At 37.1% G+C, this 27,916-nt stretch overlaps 1 protein-coding gene across 3 annotated transcripts in view; it reads right to left on the minus strand.

Annotated features, from left to right (window-relative positions):
- Positions 1-27,916, minus strand: part of SLC39A12 (solute carrier family 39 member 12) — a 67,183-nt gene that overhangs the window by 24,215 nt on the left and 15,052 nt on the right. Inside the window, exons 4-10 of one of the 3 annotated variants that reach the window (XM_059915263.1) lie at positions 22,773-22,945; positions 18,520-18,691; positions 14,584-14,756; positions 11,743-11,895; positions 8,665-8,772; positions 6,185-6,251; positions 1,597-1,755 (exon numbers count right to left, since the gene is read on the minus strand). In XM_059915263.1, the coding sequence (XP_059771246.1) occupies positions 1,597-1,755; positions 6,185-6,251; positions 8,665-8,772; positions 11,743-11,895; positions 14,584-14,756; positions 18,520-18,691; positions 22,773-22,945 (1,005 nt within the window). Of the gene's footprint in view, positions 1-1,596; positions 1,756-6,184; positions 6,252-8,664; positions 8,776-11,742; positions 11,896-14,583; positions 14,757-18,519; positions 18,692-22,772; positions 22,946-27,916 lie in introns of all 3 variants that reach the window. The other 2 variants (XM_059915262.1, XM_059915264.1) reach the window with 2 other exon arrangements.

The raw sequence follows: 27,916 nt of genomic DNA on the forward strand, positions 1-27,916 counted from the left end.
GGAGATTTTTAAGTCATGGCAAAAGTTGGTTAGGAAAACAAATTTTTCCTTTAGAAAATGTTTTACTGCCTTAATGATTATAGAAAAACGACCTTATTCCCTCTACACTTTTCCTCCAAAAGAAGGATGATCTTGTAATCTGAGAGGCTCTATTTCTTAGTTTTGGGATTGAGAAGAGGCTGAAGTTCAATAAAGAGACATAATGGAAAAGAATATAAAAAAGAATGTCTATATGTGTATAACTGAGTCAGTTTGCTATGCAGCAGAAATTGACACAACACTGTAAATCAACTATACTTCAATAAAAAATTTAAAAAAAGAGACAGCCTGGGGACTCAGTTTCCTAGTTCTCTTGTGTAATTAATCCTATGAACAGGTCTTCAGACATTTTTGCTGGCCTGTCGCAGACTGTCACCCACCTCTGTTGGGTTTTATTATAGTAGCTAAAATAGGACCATACAATATGGCCCCCAGACCAGGTATGTCTTAACGGATTCAGGAAAGACCTTGGATAAACTCCTCAGAGAGGAATGGGTCAGTGATGATGAGTAACAGGACTTTGGGCAATAGACACAGAACCCAAGAGGTCAGGGGTGGCCCAAGTGGGCAATGTAAATGTGAAAGTGAGATAAGAAGAGTGACTGCCAAGAGTCCTCTCTCTAGGGCACGCGTGTGCCTGGGACCAGCCTCTCCTCTTTCTGGACCTGTTTCAGAAATGTCTATTCCGTCTCCTCTTGGTTCCTGGGAGGCAGGATTTGAATTACATGGGTGATTAAGATTATCCAGAAAAAGTGTCTTATATGAATCTGATACCATACGACTGTCATTTCAATGTTACACTTGGCTTTAGACATTTTGTATAAATCAGGTTGATGAAATCATGGTTTGGCTTTAATTTAAATGTTATTTTATCTCATTGGCCTGTTTGCTGACATAATGGATCAAAAGTTCTCCTATTAATGTTTTTCCCACATTTAATATGCAGATTTTGAAGTTTTTGCTGAAGTTCTTTTTTAAAAAATTTAAAGAATTTTTTTATTATGCCAGTATTTTTATTTTTATTTATTTTTTAATTTAATTTTTATTTTGTATTGGGGTATAGTTGATTTACAATGCTGTGTTAGTTTCAGTTGTACAGCAAAGTGGTTCAGTTATACATATACACGCATCCATTGTTTTTTAGATTCTTTTCCCATATAGGTTATTACAGAGTATTGAGCAGAGTTCCCTGTGCTATACAGTAGGTCCTTGTAGATTATCTATTTTATATATAGTAGTGTGTATATCTTAATCCCAACCTCCTAATTTATCCCTTCCCCCCACCTTTAATGACTGTCTCCCATATAGAATTCTCCAGAATCCAAAAAGAGTCACTTCTGGATCCAGGAAATATCATAAAGGGGTCTAATTGAATTCTATCTTGAGGTACAGGAATTTTTTTTCTAGTTCTTTGCTTTTGATGGTTTAAATAAATTATGAACAGAAAGTATTCATCTTTCAATCATGTGTTGGAAAAAGAAGCCTAGTAAACCATGGCTAGAAATATATTATGATTTTCTCAGCAAGCAGGAAGAGTGATTCTACTGTCAGACTTACCCATTTCGTGGGGAATTTCATGACACAAGATAGCAATTGTTGTGGTCACTCCTGACTCGGATGAAGATGAGAAGGCCGCTCCTATGACTAGACCATCTGCAAAATTATGCAGGCTGTCCCCAACCAGGATCATTATTGCTAACAAGCTAATGGTTTTGCCTAAAGAACCAAAAACAAGGTGTAAGAAGCATGAACAGAGCACTACATAGTTCATGGAATCCTTCAGTTACGACCAACTTTCCCCTCCAGCCTCGACATCCTTAAATTGCACCAGATTAAGTAACTCCACTTTGTCTCAGCTTTCAAAATAGGTCAGGACCGGCGATGCGAATACAGCAACCGATAATGGCACACTTGGATTTATGGTCGCCATTTTTCTAATGGGTCTGACTAATTATGAGATAAGTTAGGACATTCGCTCTTCTGTCCTCCTGTTCAGCTGTGCCAAAAGAAGATAAAAATAACACTGTTAATAACTTTCCAAAATACATTCCATGACCTTTCCACATAATGTCTTTCGTGAAGCATTTTTAAATAATTTAAGACCCTCGGGGCAGAATGCCATTAAAATGGAGTCTATTTTCTGAAACTGTCCCCTGAGTCAGACTGCCCCTCGTGTCGGTCTCCTGGAGTCACCTGTCAACCTCCTGCCACTTTGTGATCGTTCCCCTTTCTGGTTGGTGCTAACCACCCTCCCACACTGCCTCCTTCACTCCCCAAATGTGACCACGGCAGAACCGCTTCCATCCCTTCCGATCTCAAAGTTAGCTTTGGAACATTTACTGAATGTTCTGTCTTTCTGACTAGACCAACTAGATGTTGAATGAAATAAAGAGAAGCTGTCTTCATGCGATTCTATTACATTATATACATTATCTGATTAGTAGACAGCCAATGAAATAAACTGGACCATAATGGGTTTAATTAATGAGATAATTAGATCACAGTTGGGTTCAAGTTTTTGACGGACAGAATTTCTGTTTTCAAAAACCTAAAACAGTGTATTAGTATTATGGGTTGGAACCGTTAACAAATACAAAAAGTATTCCAGGGATAACACACATTCTGACAGTGAACTACCTAGGTATACCATTTGATAAGAACAGCCAGTAAAATCAATTGCTGTAGTCTAATTACTCAGTTGATGTATGCTGTGTGACAGGTGTTAGGAGTTGCTATTGTTACTATTAGAACTGCCCACAATATTCTAATAACTGGACACTCAAAAATAGGAAGAGGTTACCTTCTGGCTTCTGTTACCTGGTCTAAGACTGTGGAGGGACTGTATTGTAATATGGTTTACTGGGGGGATATGATTTGACTTATTTCATAGCCCACACGGTGAAATAAGGAACTTCAGTAAACAGCAGATCTAGCCCAGACTATCAGCCAGGAGATAAATGTATTGCCTGTGTTGGAAAGACATCCCATGCATTTTACTTCTCAAAATCATGCTTTATTTAGAACCATCACGGTGAGACTCAGTTCTATCGTTCTGGTGGTTTCCTAATTCATTTCATTCTTTAACAAAAATGAGAAGATTTTAGGCAACAGTCATAAAAATACAGAATAAATATCAAAGTATTGAATTCAGAGAGTTCTTATTGGCATTGCCTGGAAGCTCTCTGAGCCTAAAAATGCAAACAGGTCACTCAGCTGTTCCTGCCGATTTTCAGAAGTAAAGCTCTTCTTTGTGGAAATAAAATCAAATAATTTAAAGTAATCCATGTGACAACATTGCAGCATACAAATAAACTGTGATTTCCAATCCATGCCTGTGTGTATGCCTACGTACAGTTTTGATATTAACAGCATATATTTGGATGGAAAACATTTACCCAATTTATACTTTGCCAAGAAACACTGCAGCCTATTTTTGTTGCCTATTATTTTGTTATCTCTGATGATGGGTTTCTAAATGTCAGATCATGACCATGTAACAAGCCACAAGGCAAATATACATATTTGCATATAAACAACAAGGAGCACATTGTGCATGTTGTTTAAGACAATTGAAACATTATTCAGTGGTAGATAAGACAAGCGTTCGCTGGCAAATCAATGTACTCATTACAGAACTATCAATAATATTTTACCTTTCCTTCGGTACATGGAAGTCATCCTGAGTTCCACATTTCTGACTTATCAGAGGTTTTCCATGGTAATACCCAGGCTGGATCTTGTATCATGTTGATTTTTGGTTATTTAAATCAGACTGTGGATAAGACTTTCACATCCTGAGTTCCACCAATGAGGTAATATGAAACAAGTAATCAAATATTTGAAGCTAATTCAATATGTCCCTGGCAAAAAGGGCAGTTGCATAATTGAATTTGGATTTGTTCACTAATCATTCTGTATGCCAAGATTGATATCTGAAGTAGAAAGATATGAGGTCTACAAAATATTTGAATACGACCATCATTATTACTTCCACTTCCATTATGACGACCACTCTCTGCTCCTAATTTGACTAGGTGTAGCCTTCTTTATACTTCCTTTCCTCTAAAAACAAATACAAAGAAATGTCTCTGATATACCTTCTAGGTGCCAGGCGTTCTAAAATTTCTCCTGGAACTAAAGATTTAGAAGGAGAAATATCACTACCAATGTCCTGAAAAAAGAATTGGACAGACTACGTAATTACATATTTTGAATCATATAAATAAATTACAGGCGTGAAAACAGCAAACACATTCAGAACAGTGATTGTTACTACCTTGTTTGTTCTTATTAGCATTTATATCCTCAACCACATTGCAAACTAGGGATAAAGACCATTCCTAATTTTATTCCCCAGTGCAATCACAGCACCTAAAACATGCTCATTTTTTTTAAATTCATTTATTTTATTTATTTATTATTTTTGGCTGCGTTGGGTCTTCATTGCTGTGTGTGAGCTTTCTCTAGTTGTGGCGAGCGGGCTACTCTTTGTTGCGGTGCACGGGCTTCTCATTGAGGTGGCTTCTCTTGTTGCGGAGCAACGGCTCTAGGTGCGTGGGCTTCAGTAGTTGTGGCTCGCGGGTTCTAGAGCGCAGGCTCAGTAGTTGTGGCGCACGGGCCTAGTTGCTCCGTGGCATGTGGGATCTTCCTGGACCAGGGCTCGAACCCGTGTCCCCTGCATTGGCAGGCGGGTTCTTAACCACTGCGCCACCCAAGAAGCCCAAACATTTCTTGAATGAATGAAAGAATGTGAAAAAATACAGGGATGCATGCCTGAATGAATGATCACAAGGAAATTGTTGCTGCATTAGCATTTCTTAGTTCCTCAATGCTAGAGTTTAGTAGCTATGTAGTCCTGGGCAGTGACTTACCCTCTCTAATGAGTGGTCTCTTCATTTGTGTAATTGGGATATTAATTATTCTTACTTCAGTAAAGTGTAAGAGGATTAAATGAGATAATCCATGTCATGTGTTTAGCATTGTGCCTGCCATATAATAAGTATTCAATAAATACCTCTTTTTCTCCTCAGGTAACTAACTTATTCTGATAGAATGGGCATAACTAATCATGACTGCTTAACATTAAACTATTGAGAAGTGTGTTTACAAAAGAGTAATACCAGTGAGAAAAATGGGGCAAGGATTCAGGAGCAACTGATGAAAACCAACACACACCTTTAAAAAAAAAAAAGTTCTAAGAATTATTCAGAAGCATGAGCAAAAGGGAATAAAGTCCTAACCAAAATTGGTTAATCAAATTCAGAAATAGGGGGGCTTCCCTGGTGGCGCAGTGGTTGAGAATCTGCCTGCCAATGCAGGGGACACGGGTTCGAGCCCTGGTCTGGGAAGATCCCACATGCTGCGGAGCAACTAGGCCCGTGAGCCACAGCTACTGAGCCTGCGCGTCTGGAGCCTGTGCTCCGCAACAAGAGAGGCTGTGACAGTGAGAGGCCCGCGCACCGCGATGGAGAGTGGCCCCCGCTCGCCACAACTAGAGAAAGCCCTTGCACAGAAACGAAGACCCAACACAGCCAAAAATAAAAATAAGTAAATTAATTAATTAATTAATTTAAAAAAATCACACACACAAAAAAATTCAGAAATAGGGAAAATCATAGAAAGAAGAAGACTGGATGCAAATTATACAAACAAATGAGTTATAGCATAAGATGTGAATAATGAGATAGCACTGATTTGAACTCCACCATGTTAACGACAATATCATAAAGGAGATAGACATTTGTGATGAATTATCAGTAGACTGTGATAGAAGACAAAAAAACAGTACTGTCTCCAGACTTCATGGGAAGTAAAAGGCTCAAATCATCATGTAAGCAGGATTTTAAACGAGCCTTGATAACCACGTAAGTATTTACACTAATCGAAGTTTCCAGAGGATCAGTTTTAAGCCATTGGGGAAAACATTATTAAAGAATGAAGTAACACTGATATTAATGTGTAGTAGGTTTCAAAGACTGATAGGAATGAGCCCTTATTAAAAATTTCATTGCAAAAGTTTTAATAATGAAATACATACCCAATATGAAATTTACATGGTTTTCACATATTTATTTCAAAACAGATATAACCTCTTTCTATGGCACTTTCTATATTTAATGTTTGGATTTTTAAAATTGGTACTCACATTTTCTGTTGGGGGCGTTCAGACTGCCTATAGGAATTTCAGCTGCCTGTGCATCTTCTGGGCCTTTCTATTTTAAATTAAAAAATAAAATATGAATGATAAGCAATAGTCATCATTTTATCGAAAAATGAAACATGAAGAGCTATGTTGATTATCAAAAGACATTTTGATCCTCCGGAGTATATTAGAACTTTTCAATTTCATAGACAAACACAGAAGGTAGAGCCAAGAGTCTGCAAACATGTTTTTCCCACTATCTACATGCTGGTGAAAATACCACTCTTACGTAGCTCAGAGTCTTCCATAGAGAGCTAGAGGCTACTTAGATAGTCTGTAATTCATTATTAAATTATGGAAGTCTTTATGAAACCCAAAAGCCGTAGGAAAAAAAATGATTCTTGATTCTTGACCTCAGTTGGCCCTGCTCCTGTACAGTAGACTGTGGATCTAGAATTCTCTTCTGATCTTTAAGTAGATTGTGGAGAAGAAACCACTGCAAACCCAACACTTCATTTCATTCATCATAGCATAAGATGCTGTTTCTGTTGCGTTTCCAGTTAGGAAAAAAACAAAAACAAAAAAAACCTTGCTGACTAAGAAAGGAGATCAACAAACGTACAAAAGAATACAATTTTAAAAGATTTTTCATCCTTTCACATGACAGGAAAGTGAGATTTTGGAATTGACTTCTACAAGTTGAGATGATATGATTTTATTTCAGAGACTGACTCATGGTTCAATTTCAGGAAAGACACTTTCCCTCCCTAGGCCTAAGATTCTTGTTCTGTTGTGTGAAAAGAATACTTCTTATCTGTCTATGGAACATGTCATTTTAGAAGCGTATTCCTATCACCCAAAATTGTGGAAACTTTGAGACAAATTTAATGTGAGACATAAGCATCTTTTTTTTAATGTAAACAGAGAAAGTAAACTTAACATTCACATGTTAGAATAACAGCAGTTATTCAAAAGATGTAACGATAGGCTATTTTTGGAGAAGGATGGCTGAGAAGGTAGGATCTGAAGGATACAGGATTAGAAGAGGTAGACAGGCCTCTTGCCTGAAATTGGTGGGTCTAGAAACAAAAGAAAAATGTGGGGTTTTTAAAAATTACGTTATATCAAAAGTCTGATTAAGATCAAAAGACTATTAAAAGACAGGAGTTCAGATATTTATTCCAGGATTTTTTTTTTCCCCAAAAAGCTATATATTGTCACAGTATGTAAAGGAATTTAGAGGCAAATATCTAAAACTCCTTTGATGACTGGAAAGATTTGTGAGTTCCTCTTCCTTAAAAAATTTCCTTAAAAAACAGGGAATTCAAAATGTATATCTCAGAAATAACTAAAAAAAAAAAAAAAAACCAAAAACAAAACAGGAAATTGGACCCATCAAACAATCCTAAAAGTTCATATTATTTCTATTTCTCTTTAGGTTGATCTTGCAGCTTAAATAACAAAAGAAATGGTGAGTATATTATTAGTGAGCTAGAGAAGTCAAATCGTTCTAAACTCATTGAATTAGCATCCGAGATGTGTTTACATCTTGGGGCTCTGGACCCTTCATTCACACAGAAGAAATGAGGTCAGCATTAAAGTGATTTAAAAACTAATCTCAGCCTGGAGTTATCTTCTTTCAAACCACATGTGACGTATCTAAACAATAAACACAATAAGGTTTTGTAAAGAAATATTTTTTGTTCACATCCCTGAGTTAGCTCTAGCTCTGCAATCTACTGCCAGACTTGTATTTTGCCAGGTTAATGTGTCAGGAATAGCTTACTTCTCTCTACTCAGGAATCTACTCTTGAACTGTAACCCCCTCCCCCAAGGCCATGGTTATAGGAGGCACGTTTTCTAACTATGTTATATATTTTCATATTTTTCCGGTCCCTTTATTATTTATGACTTTAAGAATTAAAATGGGAATATTGTTTTGAACCTGATTGGAGGTTGTGTTTTGAGAATTCACACGGAAGATTTTTGTTGTGGAAAACTCAGTGTAACAGAAGGCACTTACTATGAGACATCTCCTTGGACAGAATCACTCTCTCCTACATTATGAAATGAACCCTCCACTCTTAGGTCCTCTAACTAATTCCTTGCTCAACATTTATTTGGCCTCACCTAGTCATGACTAAGGATTTCTCAGACTGGAGAAACCTCAGGGTCGGCTGGTTTATGAAAACTTGTAAACAGAGTGATTAAGGATATGTTTATTATGTCAATCTGATCCACATGTGTTTCAAAGAGATGCAGAGAGCAGTGACTTGAATCTGTGGAAAATGCATTTTACCCTTGAAAACAGCCTTCAGGTGTTTGGCAAAGTTTTCCAAATAGGATTTATCATGATCAAGAACAGGCAAATCAGGAGTGGATTCTATTAATACTTATCTAGCCTACTGATTCTCATCTATTTATCAAGGAACAAAGGAAAGAAGGTAATCAAATCAGTAAAATACTTCAGGTCAGTAACCTACCAACTGGATAGTTGAAGCAGACTTGCCTCTGCCTGACTGGTCACTTAATTCAGTGTTGAATGCAAGATGGTGGGAATGTCCCATATGCCCATTAACCAGTGACATGCCCTGCTGGATGAGGATGGTTTAAAATTAGTGCTGAAGCCAGAAGAACACAGGTGTAGCCTTTGTCAGTACCACAGTTCTATTTAACATTTTGCTTATTGGCCAAAGGGGTGGATGAGGGTACTGGGAGAATTTCATCAGGATAAATACTTGCTAAAATGAATGTTTTAGGGCATGGGACTGCCCTAAAACATCATGCATAGTCTAAATGCTTTAAGAATGCAACCTCAAATTTGGGGTTAGCAGATGCAAACTAATATATATAGTGTGGATAAACAACAAGGTCCTACTGTATAGCACAGGGAACTATATTCAATATCCTGGGATAAACCATAACGGGAAAGAATATGAAAAAGAATACATGTATGTATAACTGAGTCACTTTGCTGTACAGCAGAAATTAATACAACATGGTAAATCAATTATTCTTCAATAAAAAAAAAAGAATGCAACCTCAAAAATTCTAGTCATGATTTACAAAGGCATGAACGGTGGTAATTTTATATTGTCTATTAAATTGTGAGTTCTTTCTGATGGAGATACCAAAAGGATGATCATCAAAACTGTATTGTACCCTATAACTACTAAATGAATATCTCCAGAAAGATATTCACCAATTAAAGTACTTGTAGCTTCTAAAGTATTCACATTCCTTTTCTTTTACACAATATCATGAATCTTAAAATTATGTTCTTAAAACTCATTTTAAGTTCCCTGACAAGTCCAAGGACCATCTGAAAAAAACATAATTTTTGAATGTTCAGAATTTATTTCACTCATTTCCATCTGGTTACATTTCTAATTATTATGCATAAGCTGATATGTTGGCTTTCTGAATTAGTTTTTCCAGTCCATGAATGCTAGTCTATTGTGTATAAATGAGGATCTTATTATTGTCTTTAATGCTTAGTTAGATTAGAACTCCTTTTGTGGAGGTTAAGTTCCTAAATTTTTAGAGAAAGTGGGATTCCTAAGTTTTTAAGAAAGCGTTGGGATTGAAACTGTCATTCCTAATTCCTGAATTACTATAGTACCCTAGCTTGGGCCCCAGGCCAAAGAACAACCCTAATTCATTAAAACAGAAAAAATTTCTACAGAATTTTGTTTAAAATCTATCTATTGTGAAAAGTTTCAAATATACAAAAAAGCTAAACGAACTGTGATGTCAACACTCAGATATTCACTCCCTAGATCCTACCATTGACATTTTATTCCACCTAGTTTATCACCCATCTATCTACCATCCTTCTATCCATCCATAAATCACCTTATTTTTGATGCATGAAATAGAATTTTTGAATAAATTTAGGGAGGATAATAAACAAGTGCTGATATTTTAAAAGATAGTAGTCTTTTAAAAGACTTTTAAAAGATAGTATACCAAAATGTTCATTGCAGCTCTATTTACAATAGCCAGGACATGGAAGCAACCTAAGTGTCCATCAACAGATGAATGGATAAAGAAGATGTGGTACATATATACAATGGAATATTACTCAGCCATAAAAAGAAACGAAATTGAGTTATTTGTAGTGAGGTGGATGGACCTAGAGTCTGTCATACAGAGTGAAGTAAGTCAGAAAGAGAAAAACAAATACCGTATGCTAACACATATAAATGGAATCTAAAAAAAAAAAAAAAAAGGCCATGAAGAACCTAGGGGCAAGATGGGAATAAAGACACAGACACAGACCTACTAAGGAATGGACTTGAGAATACGGGGAGGGGGGAGGGTAAGCTGGGACAAAGTGAGAGAGTGGCATGGACATATATACACTACCAAATGTAAAATAGATAGCTAGTGGGAAGCAGCCCAGAGCACAGGGAGATCAGCTCGGTGCTTTGTGACCACCTAGAGGGGTGGGATAGGGAGGGAGGGAGGTGCAAGAGGGAAGAGATATGGAGACATATGTATATGTATAGCTGATTCACTTTGTTATAAAGCAGAAACCAGCACACCATTTTAAAGCAATTATACTCCAATAAAGACGTTTAAAAAAAAATACCAATAGCATCAGTTACTCAAGGAAAATGACTATAACATATATTGCTTCTGCTTATACCTACAATAGCTAATTAATAGAAATTAATAAAGGCTTGTTTTCTGACTAAAAAAAAAAGGATAGTAGTGTTTGCTTGTTTAAAAGTTTGTTTAAAAGTCTTTTAAAAGATAGTAGTGTTTGCCCTGAGTACAAGCATTTTATAGTATGTGAATGGGAAGAAAGTCAAGGAATAAGTAGAAAACCATGAAGACTGCAGAATCCCAGGACTTTGTAGGGAAAGTTTACTTTAGTCTCCTGGAGTTTTTTTTTGTTTTGTTTTTTTTTTACAAGCATTTATGTTTTTAACTATCCCACAAAACTGTTCATCTATTTTCTTATAGGGTAATATATAAGAGCAAAAAGAAACAAAATCTAAAAATAAGCCACACTGCCTTTTACATTTCATCATGTATGTAGAAGTGGATCAAATGCAGGCACAATGAAAGCAATTATTCAAGCTGAAAAAAAGATGTGCTGGAATTCCCACTCCTGAGCTTCTTGTTTGTATAATTTTAAATGTCCTTAAGATAGAAAACAATGCATAATTTTTGGAATTTTCAAAGTTTTTGTTTGCTTGTTAATTTGTTTTGGGTTAAGAAAGATACCCAAAACACAGATTGGTAGCTAGGCCTTTAAATCCCTTCATTCTCAGACATGAAATATTCTCCTGTTTCTAAACTAGCCAGGGAGGTCAAATAGGAGGTTGTAATAAGTATAGTAATGGGCCAGCAACAGATGTTCGAAAAATTAATAATCATGCTTATAGGGAAGCTCTCAGTCAGAATGATCTGTGTGTCCTAGAAATCAGAGTCCCATCCCTTAAATAGACAACCTCATGAAGATGTTAATTACTTTTGAACAAGTATTTCTGAAATAAAAGACAAATATCATGAAGCCTTAACATAAAAGATAAACAAAATTTAAAATATACCTCGGCACTTGGTGATACAAGAAGAATAAAACATTTTTCTATTAAGAAGAATCCATGGATGCCTCCAATTAATCCCAACAGTTTCCAAATATGGCCCTTGTTTTCATGGAAATGTCCAAACTCTGAGGCTTCCTGCTTATGTAAACCAAGAACCTAAAAAGAAAAGAGATGGAAAGAAATAACTTTTGATGACTTAAATATCATTTAGTAGGTGCACTGTTGAAAATATATTCAATTTCCATTCTGGGGAACCCCATGACAACACCTGAATTCATTCAAAGCCCAGCTTGCTTTTAGATGTATGAATACTTCCACTATATGATTTAATCAGGGCCAAATAAGATGTGAAAAAAGAAAGGAGAACTTTGAAAAGCTTCTGCTAATGAGTAGACTAAAGCCTCAGCTTATTTCAGCAAGTGGCCTAAATTTTCATACATTCTCAGTCTTTTAGCTGAATTTTTTTCCTGTTTAATCCATCCCAATTTGCACAGCAATGCTTTATAACAAATCAATGTTTTTTATATCCAGAACAAATATAAAGATACATTTCATCCAGGGTTTATTCTCCCCATGCCCCATAGCAATTAAAGAAAACGTTTAATAAATGTTCAAATAAGTAAGAAATCCACCTGAAGGACTTTTTCCATCGAGTGCATCCTGTGTGCGTAGCAATACTGTCAGCTCTCTGGGACACAAAACGATACTAGAAAAGCATTAGGAATTTTCCTCTAGTTGACTCATCCCACTGGTTGTCTCATCCATTTGTTGACCTCATGATTTCTTGTGAGCTAGTAAATCATAATGTATCATATTCCCTCCCCAGGAGAAGACAGTTTGAGAAATAGCTCAGTGGTTTCCATATTTAGGATATTACTAACCATTACATTTAGAAAAGAAAAAAATTATATGTGTATATGTTCATCTAAATAGTGTATAGATATTTATGTATGTATGCATATACATATTGATACATATGTATACACGTGTGAGTATATGTATGGATCTCCATATACACATTGAGTGTATGGACATAACTAAAGACATGTACACATTAGTCCACTTTTTCTTTTGGTAAAGACTTAAAAGGACAGCCACCTAATATTTGGAATTACCATTATGTCACAAAACAGAGGATGTTGTCGTGTCAGAAAAGAAAACAGAGGAAAACCTCACAATTTCAGAATAAAATGTAGATCTTCAAGTTGAATCAATGTAGCTAGTTAAAAGAGGAAATCGTGACAGTGGGATTTTTCTCATTTCCACGCAGACCTTTAAACACTTGCCTTGGATCACGTTCAGAAACCACTGATTTTTCTAGCATTCCACTCCACCTGTACGGCATCTATCTTCCTCTTCCCATAACATATGTCCTCCTCTCTTTCCTCAAGTAAAGCAACTGCCTTCTAGGTGAAACCCAGCTAAGTTCCCCTCTGTAATATGTCTCTGTAGGGCCGGTGGAGAGTCCCACTCCCCCCAACGTCCACCCCTGCTGCCTTGGGCTGTGTACTCTCCCACTCGGGGAGACCCAGGCAGCCTTAAGATCCTGTTGCTATTTCCCAGGATCCTGGGCAATGAACAGCTCTGCAGCCGCTGCAATGACCTAGAAACAGGCTTCGGCCACCGCCTCAAGCCAGTAAGCCCTGAAATATTTCCAGAAAATTAGATTATAAGGGAAATTAAAACTAATAATGGTTTGTTTCATTTCTCCAATGCTCACTTTGCAATTTTCAGAACATGTAATAATTTTTGAGCCTCTAAGCAACAAGAGGGACCCTGCAGGAAATTGCCAGAGGCTTGTGGAAAATTTTAACATCTCAGACTTTGTGAGAGGTGGGGGAAATCATTTGCTCATCATTATCTACCATAAGAGATTTCAGAAGGGATACATAAGCTCATCTGAAGACCCGCCTCCCTGAGCTCTTTTGCATGTCTGGTCCTAATCCTTTCATCTCTGACAAATAAAGAGCCTCCGAAGACTTCAGCAAAGAGCCAGCTTCCTGGAGATTGCATGTTTCTTAAAGGAAATCTAGATGCTAATAGTTGGGCAAGAAAGAGAAATTCATTTTGATGGTTCAAACGAAGAGAGGTTAATGGTGGTGCTATGACAGAGGTGTGGGCAGGTGTCAAGGGTATGAACGAGGGATAATGAGACACCCGGAAACTGGCAACCCCAGGGAACCATTATCACTCTTAGGGCTGAAAGGGCAAAGGGCAAAGGTTGGAAATAACTGAGGCTCAATTACTGAAGCTCAGTGGGAGATGAAGTTAGGGAGGAGGTCTCCTGCAGGAGGTGTATTACTGAGGGTAATCAGCTGCTTCTAGAGCCAGTGCTGGAGGGAGGGAGTGGGGAAGAGATACCCCTGTCACTCTCTCCTCCTGCCCTGGCTTTTCTGTTGTGCACCCACTGGGGGAACTCAAACAACAGTCCAGCCTGCAAGGGAGCTGAGGAGGTGCCATCTTCAAGGGCAGAAAAGACAGCAGAGAAGAGCAGAGCATGGATCTGATGAGGGCTGGAGGCCACCAGAGAAAAACCAGTACATCTTATAGCCCATTTGTTTTTATTTATAGATACGTACACTTCCTGAACTTTTGTTAATAGGAATCCATATCTGATCACATAGTTTTAAATTTCAAAAATAAGAATAACCTGGTGGATCTAATGATTAATCATCTCTTTACTCCTACCAGGGTTTTGGGGAAATAATACTGATTATCAAGGAAAACACTGGCCACTGTATCTATGCACCCACGCCACTGTGAAATTCTGCATAAACACCTCCAGTGGCGCAAAGTAAGGAGAAATTAGCAACACTCCATCTGAAACGGAAAACAGCCGCTTACCTGAGGGATCAAATGCAGGAGAGCATCCCCAGAAAGTGTCCCAACAGCCAGACCCACAAACAGCTGTAAAATGAGCCTGTAGTTCTCCTCGCAGCAGTGGAAAAGGATCAGGGTCGTCCCGAGCATGGAGCCCAGCGTGAGCAGCGTTACTGCCATGGTGCTGTAGCCGTATTCTGAGCCCAAAAGGAGATTGCAAAACAGTCAGAGCCCCTGTGAGGGCCTCTGCCAGCGAACATGCTAGAAGAACCCAGCCTATACTATAACCAATAGGGATACAAAATCGTTTTGTGAGTGCTATATTGGGTAAAAGGTTTCAAGGTTTTAATTTGCAAGGAAAAGAATGAAAAGACTTTCTCCAAATTACTCTGTTGCTTTGAAGTTATCCTGACTACCCCTTATGAAAAAAATCACCATAGCAAGCAAGGAGCTAGCTTACCTCCTACCCCCAAAGAAAATAATTTCTCTCACTTTAAACTACAACCTCTATTGACAGACACTGGTAATATTTGTCATTTCATTTCATTGAAACATTTCGAAGGCAAGGAAGCAATGTTACAGAAGGAGCATATAGTTTGGGCCACTGTAGATCAATATTTGTGGACAAAATGAGTACTTTCTTACAAAAATTCTCAAAATTATTTGTAACGTCAGAAGTGTTTATTATTCTCAGTGACTAAAACGAGCGATTGTGTTGGTAAAAACTGATCAGTCAATGTGTAATGGATGATAATATAAATTTGGACAGCCTACCTTTTGGATTATTGCAGTAAGTTTTTATAACCCCTAAAATTTATTCTGTATTTCTAAGCTTCTAGATTTTTTAAATGTTCAGAAAGTGCAATTTTTTTACAATTATTCAAACAGAAACAAATATGTAGGAGGGGAGAAGAAATAAAAGGGTAAAGGAAGAATGGAAAGGGAAAGATTAAGAGGAAGAAATGGCTTTCAGAGTCAAGTATATAGGATTTGGGGATAAACAATATTCACACACCATTCACACACAGATATTCAGAGAGAATACTCTGTTTCCACTTAGAAGTTACTAATGTCAGGCCAAATGGTTTGTAAACAATGAAGGTAGGTAATTACAAAATTAAACTATCATTTCCTTTCCTGACCACAGATGGATAAAAAATCAAACAATTTCAGCTATCATACTATTGCACTTAAAGCCCATTGTGGATTTTAAGAAATTACCATCTTAAAATGTGTTATAATTGAAGATGTTGCATTCTCATCATTCTTATACTTTTCTGGGACATTCGTTCTCCACAGTAGGTCATGTGAATGACACTAGCTGGTAAGATGACAATAGGCTTGTGATGTGAAGAGGACCCTTATCGAATTATAAGCTCTAAATTATACAGAGATCGAACATTAAAATAAAGTTGGTAGTGTACTCAGAGGAGGCAAAAAACTTTCACACCTTGATTTTTCCCACTCTCACCGCTACTCCTTTGCTGCTAGGGAAATCTATAAAACGGCTGTTGTTCAACAGATACAGAGTTTCAGTTTTGCAAGATGAGACATTTCTAGAGATCTGTTGCAGAGCAATGTGAAAATATTCAATACTACGGAACCGTACACTTAAAAGGGTTGAGATGGTAAATTGCATGTATTTTTTACGACATGAAAAAAAAATAACAGAAATAGTCTGGAATGATCATACACCTGCCTAGAGGTTTTATTTTGCTCTAATTTAATACCCATGTTGTTAAAAAAATCCCTAGAGATATTTAACCAAGTTTCATATCCCATTCTTCCACAAATAGACTCTCAGTGGGAAAGTGATTCTTCTTGACTAACAGATAAATTAAAGACATTTGAAGTTTAACATGAGCACCTGGGTGCCTAATAAAGTTCAAAGTTGCCACATTTTTATGTTGGCTACAAAAGATCAGGAAATGTCAGGAACTCAACAAGGACAAATTAGGGGCTGACATTTCCCAGGCAAAAGGCAAAGTTTCAAGTTCTTCAATTCTTCTACTTTCTCCATTGTCCTGAGGACAGCTACAGTGTGGTTTTGGAAGAGAAAGGATGTTTCATTCCTTGGGAGCTTGTAAATCTTCCTAGGTCTCCTGTGAGTCAGTTTTACCCGCTCTTGTGTGGCAAGAACAGTCTGAAAACCACAAAATCTCTGACTTTCATGGTCACCAGACTCGGCTGATTTACTCTAGTCCCCTACATAGTGTCATGGCATCTTGATTGGAGTCAGATTTGATATAAATCTTTCCCATCCTTACAACAGAACTGGACCTACCAACTAAATTCTTAACCAATCCTGAGCAGCTCCTTTGAACAGGTCTGAAATGATTTCTACACGGCCATAGCCTTCTTTCCTGGAAATTCAGTTGAAGGTGGTGCTTAGGGGTTGAGTTTCAGCGTACCGAACACTGTGTTCTTAATAACGTCTCCCTGTGTCTTCCCCTCTTTAACGTCTTACATTCCTGTAATTTCAAAAGGCCAACAACACAAACCTTTCTCTTTAGTTATATGATGCAACATTTTAAATTGAGGGCGGTGGTGTTTTTCTAGGTTCTTTAGTGAGTATGACTTGTTTGGATTTTTCTCAGGAAGACTATTTCCTAGAAGGGTCTAGAAGTTCATTAAAAAGGGAATTAAGCTTTTTTCCTGGATCTTCAGTCCAAAACCCTGTTCCCAATTGGCCTGTATAACCAGACCCCGTGCCAGGGAGGTGTCTGGTTATACAGATCTATTTTTGAGCCATCTCTGACCACAAGGTATTGAATTATTTAGCTGCTCACTTTGAATGAAGCTTTTTTTCCTCTCAGTGAATGTGGAGTCTTAGATATATAGGCCTGGCATGTTTTTGTTCACAATCTTCAAATGAATCACTCGATGTAGAATCCATTATGAGTTAGAAATAAGTAACTGAACAATTCTGCTATGATGGGCATTGCAGACTACCTCAAAGAGAAAGAAAAGCAGTTCTGAAAACTATGTAAGGCCCTCAGATCAATGGTAATATTTTAAATATAGTTAAATGTCATATTTTTACTATCCATCATAGATGTTCTTAGGCCACCATTTTTTTTCTTTTTTTCTTTTTGCCTTTTAAATGGCAGGTGCTTTGAATTTACAGAATGCATTTTTGTACGCATTAGCCCATTGGAACTTCACTGGTATACTGTGAAGTCTTAACAGCAGTGCTCACCTACTGCAGTGATGTTATGGGTCACAGGTGAGTGTAAATATTGATCCTTTCACTTCCTGACACTGCCAACCACAACCCAGAGGCTGGTACCTCCTTGCACTGGTCACCTCCATCCCAGAACAGACTCTTTGGTTTACCCCAATGTGCCTTCATTTTTACTGTGTGCCATAATGTGGAAATGGATAGGAAGCCCTGTAATATCACTGCTTCCCACTGTGCAGAGAAAGAGACGGGCTTGGGATATAAAGAGATTGCTGAAGATATACGATATATGCCAACAGAGTTGGCTGGGGAAAGAAGGCATGACTCAGCTCTGCCTTTCTGACCCCAACACTGATGTTCTTTCTCATATAACATGCCACATCTCAACTATGGACTTCGAAGCTGGTCCATGCTTGAGTCAAATACAGGGGACAAACTTGATTTATATAAGTTATACACAAAATATAAAATATTCGTTGAAAGGCAGTATAGCATAGGTGGTTAAAAACAGCCTGTCTGGGTTTGAATCCCAGCTCTATCACTTACCAGCTGTGTGTCCGCGGGCAAGTCACTTAACTTCTATGTGCTTCAGTTTCCTCACCTCTAAAGTGAGGATAATAATAATAATTTCTAGCTGGTAGCACCGTGTGAGGACTCAATGAGCTGATCAATGTAAAATGCTTAGAGCGGTGCCTGGTATATGGTACGTACCCTTCACTCACCGCCATTATTGCATACACTGTGTGCATTAGCTTTCCGAGCAAAGAACCAGAACTTACTCTCCGGAGTTGGGGGTGCCAGCTTTGCTTGTTGGTCCTGGGGCAGCTGGCAAGAACAGCTCAGTAATTGCTGGATGATTCCTGGACTCATTTGCTTAAAGTCCTCCTTAGAAATGGCTGAAAGCTTGTTCTGTAGAAATATCTCCACCAATTGTCCAGCAGAGAAGCAAGTCTGTAGGAGGAAGAACATACACTGCTACCATCCTCAGCACTGAACCAAATTCCCCATCGACTACCATTCTTGAGGAGTCAGAACCAAGTGGAAGGGCTCAAGTCAGCCCTTCCACACGAAGCCGTTACTATGTGTGTCTCCCTGAAGCCTTTTGTCCATAAATGATTCCCCAGGATTATCTTTCATCTCTGATTAAAGCAGCTGTATCTCACTTTCAATCTGAGTATTATATAGTAGGAGTTTTGCACACTTTTTTCTTTCCTGAAGAGATGCACCGTGTTTTACAATGTGTTGGATAGTGTTCTAACCAGCAGCCTAAGGAAACCTTGAGGGCGGATGGCTTTGTATTAGTAACAAAGCTAAAACTTCACAGGATAAACAGGAGCTCTGAGGTATGAGGTCATCGTCTTTAATATTCTCTGATTTAGTAAGCCTTTGTAGGCAACATGCATTTTCAAAAGCAATAAAAGTAAAGGTAATATTTTAAAAAGTGAATGCTGTATCAACTCGCTGGTGTGTAAACACTGAACGATATGACTACCTCTGTCCCTTGACAGCCTTCCACCACAAAAACAACGGAAATCACTGCTATTGCCTACTGATTTCACTAATTTTTATCTAGATCTTTGTGATTTTTTTCATATTGTGTAGGGATATTTATGAGATAAGAAGTAGAAGAAAACAACAAATGAAACGGGTCTCTAAAAATTGCCTTAAAGCATCTGTCCATTTCAGAAGTGTTAAGGGCTGACATTTTGTGCATCAAAAATTACACTGAAAAGTTTTCATATGTGGATGAGAAGGGTGTATAGTTTCACTCGCACAAATGGGTGTCTTCTATTGAAATAAGACCTCAATGCAAGATCAGTGCGATCTTTAGTTACAGTAAGGTATCTTTAAAAAAGTCAGTGATGTATACAAGGACTGTCTGATCTGCCATGCTGTAGAAAGTAGGGATTTTAAACAAAGGCACATGGCTAATGAGAAAATAATGATGACACATTTGCTGGTTTCTCCCACACAAAAAATCCTTTGGGATGATTCCAAGGGTTAAAGAGCTTTATCTTGATTGGGAGATGTTTGGCTGCATGGAAAAGAACCTACTCAAACAAGCAGACACCAAGAGGAGGATGCAAGAAGCTTACAGAGGATGTCTGAGATGGGAAGCACAGCCACATTTCAAGAGGAACTGAAGCGGAAGCTGGAAAATTAGAACCAATGACTTTTCTCTGTCTTTTTGGGGCTTAGTATTTTCTTCTTTCTGTTTCCCTCTGCAGACATCTACTTCCTTCCAAAGTCTGGTCTTCTCTCTTTAATAAACACATGGCCATATAAGCCCTGACCCTAAAGTGACCTTTCCATCCAAGAACCCAAGACTGGATTGAGTCTACAAATCCTGACAGATATGATTGGTTCAGCAAAGCTACAGATGGGTTTTCTTGGTCAAATACCCATTTGATTCCTTCAATTTTGCCCCCGAGATAGGAGGTGGGACCATGCTCTTCAAACATGGCTGCTGGACCCAGCACTGTGGGTGAGAAAGCCATTTCTCAGAAAGGGATTGGGCAAGAACTCCAAAAGTTTTCTACTACAAGAAGCAGCAGCAGAAAGCTAAACTTGTGATCTTTTTCCCTTTATCAAAATAATTTACACCAAAGACAATAGTCTCTTTTGCTTCATTTATTAATCATGGAATAGAATTACTTCATCATTAAAAATACTGGCAACAATAAAGGGAAACTAACAACAAACTTCTGATAATGAATCCTTCCTAATAAACATTCTCATTGAAAAATGCCTGCCTGGGAAGTAAGAGAGTGGAAAGATAAACATGAAAAGAATGCCATGCATCTTCCCGCAGTTCATTGTCAAGGAACTGAATAGTTTCTAGTTTTAGAATACCTTCTCATAGAGTAAGGTTATTCTATTATAAGCTTCTATGCCCTTGATATTTACTTGCTGTTCCTGTACTATTTAGGTTATTGTTGCATTAAATTTCTTCTGAAATCACTAACACAAATGTCCTTAAAGGGGATTCATTACATCCTATAAAATTTTGGTAGACAAAATGTTCTTAATGAAGAAGAAAATAGAATGGAAATTTAGATTATCCAGTCCCTAACCTTTGAAATAGCTTTATTCCTTCACATAAAACTTCAACATACTTGTACACTTGTGTTGAAATCATCAGATTTCTGTGGAAACTTTACAAACACATTCTGAAGTGTTGCTTCTTGAACTTTAGTTTTGAGAATCCCTTGGAGGGCTTGTTAAAAGACTGGGCGATGAGCTCCACAAATGTAGGGTATAATTCAGTAGATTCCGGGGTGGGACCTGAGAATTTCCATTTCCAACAAGGTCCCAGGTGCAGCCGACACTGCTGGTCCAGGGACAACGCTTTGAGAATCACTGGTCTAAATAATACAGGCAGGATCTCCAGATCTAGCCTCTTACCTTAGGGTCCCCTCAAAAGTCACAAAGAAAGTGACATGTTGGAACAGAGAAGAAGTGAGAAAGAGGTTGTTTTCTTTATCTTGCAGAGTCAGCATAGAAAATGATGATTACTGTTCTTAGAAGATGCATGCCTTAAGTAGGTAACCCCTAAATTTTGAGAAATAACCTTCATTCTTTATGCAAATAGGGTCTCTGTCAGACGAATGGGTTCCCTTCTAAGAGCTGGCCCTGAAGAAATATTTAAAGAGACTTCACAAACAAGGATTAATACAGGCATCAACTCTTGTTACCTTCAGTTGAATATACTAAGTGTGAGTTTGAAAGAAATCATTTTTAATTGATGCTTTTGATATGTGGCCTAATTAATAGATATTCACTTTTTAAAATATATCATAGCAAAAATATGTGATAATGCCCAATCATTCATAACTTACAGGAACGACCTTCACTGTTGTTAGGAATATGTAAGGAATTTTCCTCTTTTAAAATGCAGATTGTGTTATTAAACAATTCCTATTAAGGAATATTAACTCATCCAAGATATAAATAACAAAAATAGTTTTATTTCTTTAAATCAACATTTCTCAAACAGCATAGTTGTTCAGAGCACAGAATATGCCATCAGACAAACTATGCATATACCTCAGTTTCTGTGAACTTAAGCAACTACTTATTAGCTCCATGCCTCAATTTCCTAATCTGTAGGATGCAATCATATAACCTAACTTCATACAGCTGTTGTAATAATTACATGAAGAATGCAGGTGAAATTGTGCAGTGTCTAATACATAGTATTAATTTACTCATTAAATGTAAGCCATTATCATGGAATATCAACTTTTCAAGATTTTAAATAATAAGGGCAGGGAAGGTTTCTATGTGTAAAAGAGTCTGAAAAATGCTGGATTCAATAAGATTAAAGAATTTTATTTACTAATGGACCTCCCCAGACACATTAATATGCTACAGTGCAATGTGCATCTTCAGTATTTCCCAATCAGATTTGACCATAGCACCCCTTTTCAAGAATTATCTAGGTAGACTAGTGAATGTACTTTGGAACACAACTTTAGGAAATAAGAATATGAACATGTTTATAGGCTCATATATCACCTTTTCTCAAAATCCTTCTCAGTGTTACCTACTATACAGATATTTCTCTGTTGCTCACAATCCAAAGTAATCTCTTCATAATCTAATCTAACTTTAAAGTGTTCATTCATCATTGTAAGTTTTTATATAATGTCTATATCCTCCCGCTACCCTGTTAGCTCCATAGGAGCCGTGCCTATTTTTGTTCAATTATCTATCCCTGGTGCCCATGATGGTGACTAGCACATAGTAAATGCTCACAGGTTTGCTGAATTAATTATTCATGCATTCAGTATGGACCCAGTGGAGGAAAGAGTAATATATATCATTCTCCTAAATATCTTGACCTCAAGTTTATGTCTATAGAGACCCACTTGTAAAAAGAAAAAACCCTGCCCACACTGTGGAAATAGAATATTTCTACATTTAAGGAAATCTACATTATCCTTTAACTTTTCAACGACTCTTAGAGAATGTTCACAGCTACTTCCTTTGACAATAGCAAATGATGGTACAAGAGGAATAATGACAATACCTGATCCCAGGAAATTAGACGGTCATCTGATTCTGGGTCCTTGGATACAGATCCATTAGGGTAGGCCCAATCATGGATTGTTAGGTTGTTTTGTTTCCTTTGAAGTTGATGGATTCTATCTTTTCTGATACAGGTATTTTTAGTCCAGAGAGTGTTGAGGAGTTGGTCTAGTTCTAGAAATTTCATACAAAATCTGGTGTCACATAGAATGAAGAGAGGCCAGCTTCAGAATAATCACAATTTCACATGGCCACAGCATAGATATTTACTAAGTAAATTTCTAAGTTCTAATGAAAAGCCAAGGTTTTACTCTGAACAAGAATAGAGAGCATTTAGGGACTTCCCTGGTGGTCCAGTGGTTAAGACTCTGTGCTTCCAATACAAAGCGTACAGGTTCAATCCCTGGTCAGGGAACTAAGATCCCACACGCTGCATGGTGTGGCCAAAAAAAAGAATAAAGAGTATTTATACTTCACATGGTTAATGATTCTCTCACAAGATCTTGAGATCTTAGGGCTGAACCACAATGAAATGAGCAATTCCAAAAATGGAGTGCCTTCTGGTAAGTCAACTAATTCTTTTTCTAGGTGTTCCCTATACAAATGTAAACAAAAGATGAAACTGATTTAATCCTTAGAAAATTTATTCCCTTTAGGCACTATACATCCTTAGTAGATTAACTATAACTTTAATGTAAAGTCAATCTAATCATTTTCCTCTTCAGTGTTTAATGCAGGAGAGAAACAGGAATTGAAAAGCAGCTGAGATTACTGGGACAAATGAGACTTCATTTTCTAATGCTACTGTGGTATGGTTGTCAGTTTACAGACTGCAGTTTAGTTTCCCTTGGTACAGCTGTAGCCTTAAAAAACGATTGACAATTTTCACTGCAAAGTAAGGGAGCTGCTACAGTGGAGGATTACTGGACTGAATGTCAATATTATGACATGGTATGAGTGTGTTTCATGTTTGGTAATTGCAATCATTGTTGCTTTTGTTGTGGTCATCCATGTACAATGCTTGATGCCAGTCTATTTATCTCTTGTAAAAATAAAATACAGTGTGTGTGTGTGTGGGGAAAAAAAAAAAACGATTGATACAGAGAACAATTGAATATTATGGTGAATTTCTTGGGATTTATTTATCTTTCTACTTGTGAAAAAAATACCTCTGGTGTTTTCCTAAATGTTACCGTCAGTAGTAGACTACAAACTAGAATTACTACAATATTTTATTTTACATGGCCAGTTTCAACAACAACAAAAAAAAAACAAAAAAAGAGAGAGAGAGACCTGCAAAGAAATGCGGAAGTGTGACTCAGAGCCAGGGAAAAAAGCAGTCAATAAATATGTATCCGAGTATTCCCAGATGTTGGATTTACCAGACAAAGACTTCAAAGCAGTCATTATAAGTATGTTCAAGGAACTAAAGAGAATAATATTTGAGAAATTAAAGGAAAGTATGACAATAATAAATAAATAGCAATTTTCAATCAGGAGATCAAAACTATATAAAAGTCTAAATGGAAATTCTGGAGTAGAAGAACAGAATAAATGAAGTGAAGAATTCACTAGAGGAGTGCAACAGCATATTGAGATGGTAGAAGAAAGAATTGCTGAATATGGGGATAAATTAATAGAAATAATCTAATCTGAAGAACAAAGAGAAAAAGAAAGAACAAGTCTCAGAGACCTGTGGGAAACAGCAAATATACTGACCCATATGTAGTGGCAGTCACTTGGAGAGAAGAAAGAGAAAGAAGTAGAAAAAGATATTGGAGAAAATAATGGCTAAAAACTTTCTGAATTTGATGTAAAGCCTTAATCTACAATGTTCAAGAAATTCATCAGAGGGAATTCCCTAGTGGTCTAGTGGCTAGGACTCCATGCTCTCACTGTCAAGATCCCAGGTTGGGGAAATAATATGGGGCATGGTCAAAAAACAAACAAACAAAACAAAACAAAACAAAAAGAAGCTCATCAGACATCAAGTAGGATAAATATAAACGATTGAAACCCAGACATAGTCAAACAGTTGACAGTCAAAGACAAAGATATATCTTGAAAGCAGTGATGGAAAAATGACTCATCACATACCAGGGAGCATTGATACAATCAATAGCTGACTTCCCATCTGAAAAATAGAGGCCAGAAAGTAGTGGAATAAGATGTTCAAAATGCTGAAAGAAAAAACGGTCAATTAAGGATTTACTATCCAGCAAAACAACCCTTCAAAATGAAGGTGAGGAAGCAACCTAGGTGTCTATCGACAGATGAATGGATAAAGATGTGGCACATATATACAATGGAATATTACTCAGCCATAAAAAGAAATTAAATTGAGTTATTTGTAGTGAGGTGGATGGACCTAGAGTCTGTCATACAGAGTGAAGTAAGTCAGAAAGAGAAAAACAAATACCGTATGCTAACACATATATATGGAATCTAAAAAAAAAAAAAAAAAAAAGGTTCTGAAGAACCTAGGAGCAGGACAGGAATAAAGATGCAGATGTAGAGAATAGACTTGAGGACATGGGGAGGGGGAAGGGTAAGCTGGGACGAAGTGAGAGAGTGGCATGGACATATATACACTACTAAATGTAAAACAGATAGCTAGTAGGAAGCTGCTGCATAGCATGGGGAGATCAGCTCGGTGCTTTGTGACCACCTAGAGGGGTGGGATAGGGAGGGTGGGAGGGAGAGGCAAGAGGGAGGGGATATGGGGATATATGTATACATATAGCTGATTCACTTTGTTATACAGCAGAAACTAACACACCATTGTAAAGCAGTTATACTCCAATAAAGATGTTAAAAAATAATATAAATAATAAATGAATTTAAAAAATGAAGGTGAAATAAAATTATTCCCAGATAAACAATGTATGGAGAATTCATTGGTAGCAGAACTGTCTTACAAGAAACACTAGACAAAGTTATTTAAGCTGAAAAGAAATGATCTGAATGGTAAGTCAAGTCCACAGGAAGAAATGAAGAGTACTAGAAATGTAAATATGTGGGTTAATATAAAAGACTATAAATATATTTCTTTATCATTGTTCTCTCAACTCAATGAGGAAACAAACTTTTCTTTCACAGTCTAAAACATGATAGGGTACAGACCATTCTCAAAATATTTACCATTATAATGGGGTTATTAAGCAATGTAATTAGATGACAAAGAAAAGAGACACACGAATTGAAAAAGAAGAGGCGAAACTGTCTGAAAATGCTAAAAAATTAGGGCAAAATAAAATGAAAGATTTAATCATGGAACAGGTTATAAAATTAATCTAAAAAAAATCACTAACCTTCACATAGATAAAGACCAGTTAGAAGCTGTAATGAAAGAGAGGACCCCAGGTAAGAGAGACAAAAGGAAAATTAAATGCCTAGGTATAAATGTACCAGGAAATGTCTAAAACCTATGTGAGGGAAATAATGAAACACTCCACAAAAGCACACATGTAGATATTCACAAATAGAAATACTATGGGATATAAAAATGCAACATCTTATAAATATCATTTCTAAGTTATTTTATAATTATTTTGCAATTATAATAAAATTATCACAGGGTTATTTTTTCCCAGAGCTTGACAGTTAGGTGATATTTGTTAGGAAGAGTGAACAAGCCAGGAAGACCCTGAAAAGAAGAGCAATGAAGAAGGCTAGCTCTATCAGAAATTAAAATATACTATAAAGCCACTATAAGTAAAACAGTACAATACTGGCACATGGATAAACAAGTGGGCCAATAGAACAGAATGGAAAACAGAAATAGACCTGATTGCATTTATCATTTTATTATATAAAAGCAGCATCTCAAACCAGTGGAGGAAATAATTTCCACTTCATTTTAAATAAAAGGTATAAGGAAAACTGCATAGTCATATAGAGAAAATAAACTGGATCTAATCCTCACAACATGCACCAGAATTAATCCTAAATGGATCAGAAATGCAAACATACAAGTACTAGAAGAAAACACGAGTAACTTCTTCTATAACCTGGGAATGTGGGAAACTTTCTCAACTCTAACTCAAAATCCGAAAGCAATAAGAGAAAAGTTTAATTGGTTTATATAAAGATAAAAAATATTTGGAGAAACAATTATCCCAGCTTAGGCAGAAAATGTACAAGATGAACCTGGAATATTTTATACTGGAGAGCAAGGGAGATATAAAATGTGTTAAGGGTTTTGACAAAAGGACTTACAGCCACCTTGAATAAGATTCCACTTGTCAAAGAGGGAATGATCTGAGTACCAAAAGGATAATAATGACAATAGATTGAGAGATAAGAAATCATAATGATATAAAAAGAAAAGCTCATTGTTCCTTGAAGGATGCAAGGAAACTATGTTATTATTTTGTAAAGTGATAAAGAATCAAGAGTTTATCCTTACTTTCCTTTAAGAACCTCAATAAAATGAAATTGTGGTGAGGGAAAGATTTTCCACTGTAGAATTATTACACTGAAACATGAAGAAGAACTGAGAGAATGAGAAGATCACCACTGTGTAAGCCCCAAACAGTTGATCAATCTAGGCAATGACCATCAACAGCTTATAACTTCTCAGAAAGAGACAACCAGATGTTATGTGCTGCTGATGGAAGATACCAACGATCAGACTGTAGCCCCAAATAAATAAACAACCTAAAACTAATCAAACCTCTACGTATAAAAACCAATATACATGAAACACGGTGCATAGAAACACATGTAAGGGACTTCCCTGGTGGCACAGTGGTTAAGAATCTGCCTGCCAATGCAGGGGACACGGGTTCGAGCCCTGGTCCGGGAAGATCCCACATACCACGGAGCAACTAAGCCCATGCGCCACAACTATTGAGCCTGTGCTCTACAGCCCACGAGCCACAACTACTGAGCCCATGCGCCACAACTACTGAAGCCCGCGTGCCTAGAGTCCATGCTCCTCAACAAGAGAAGCCACCGAAATGAGAAGCCCGCGCACAGCAACGAAGACCCAGGGCAGCCAAAAATAAATTAATTAATTAATTAAAAAAAAAAGAAACATGTAAAACGAGTAGGAATGCAATCAGCAAAATCCAGATGGGATAAATGATCCCTTTTTTTTTTTTTTCAACAAAAAATTTACAACAAAATAGAATGGAGGGGAAG

This window comes from Balaenoptera ricei, chromosome 2 (genome assembly GCF_028023285.1).
Source record: "Balaenoptera ricei isolate mBalRic1 chromosome 2, mBalRic1.hap2, whole genome shotgun sequence".
Lineage (NCBI taxonomy): Eukaryota > Metazoa > Chordata > Mammalia > Artiodactyla > Balaenopteridae > Balaenoptera > Balaenoptera ricei.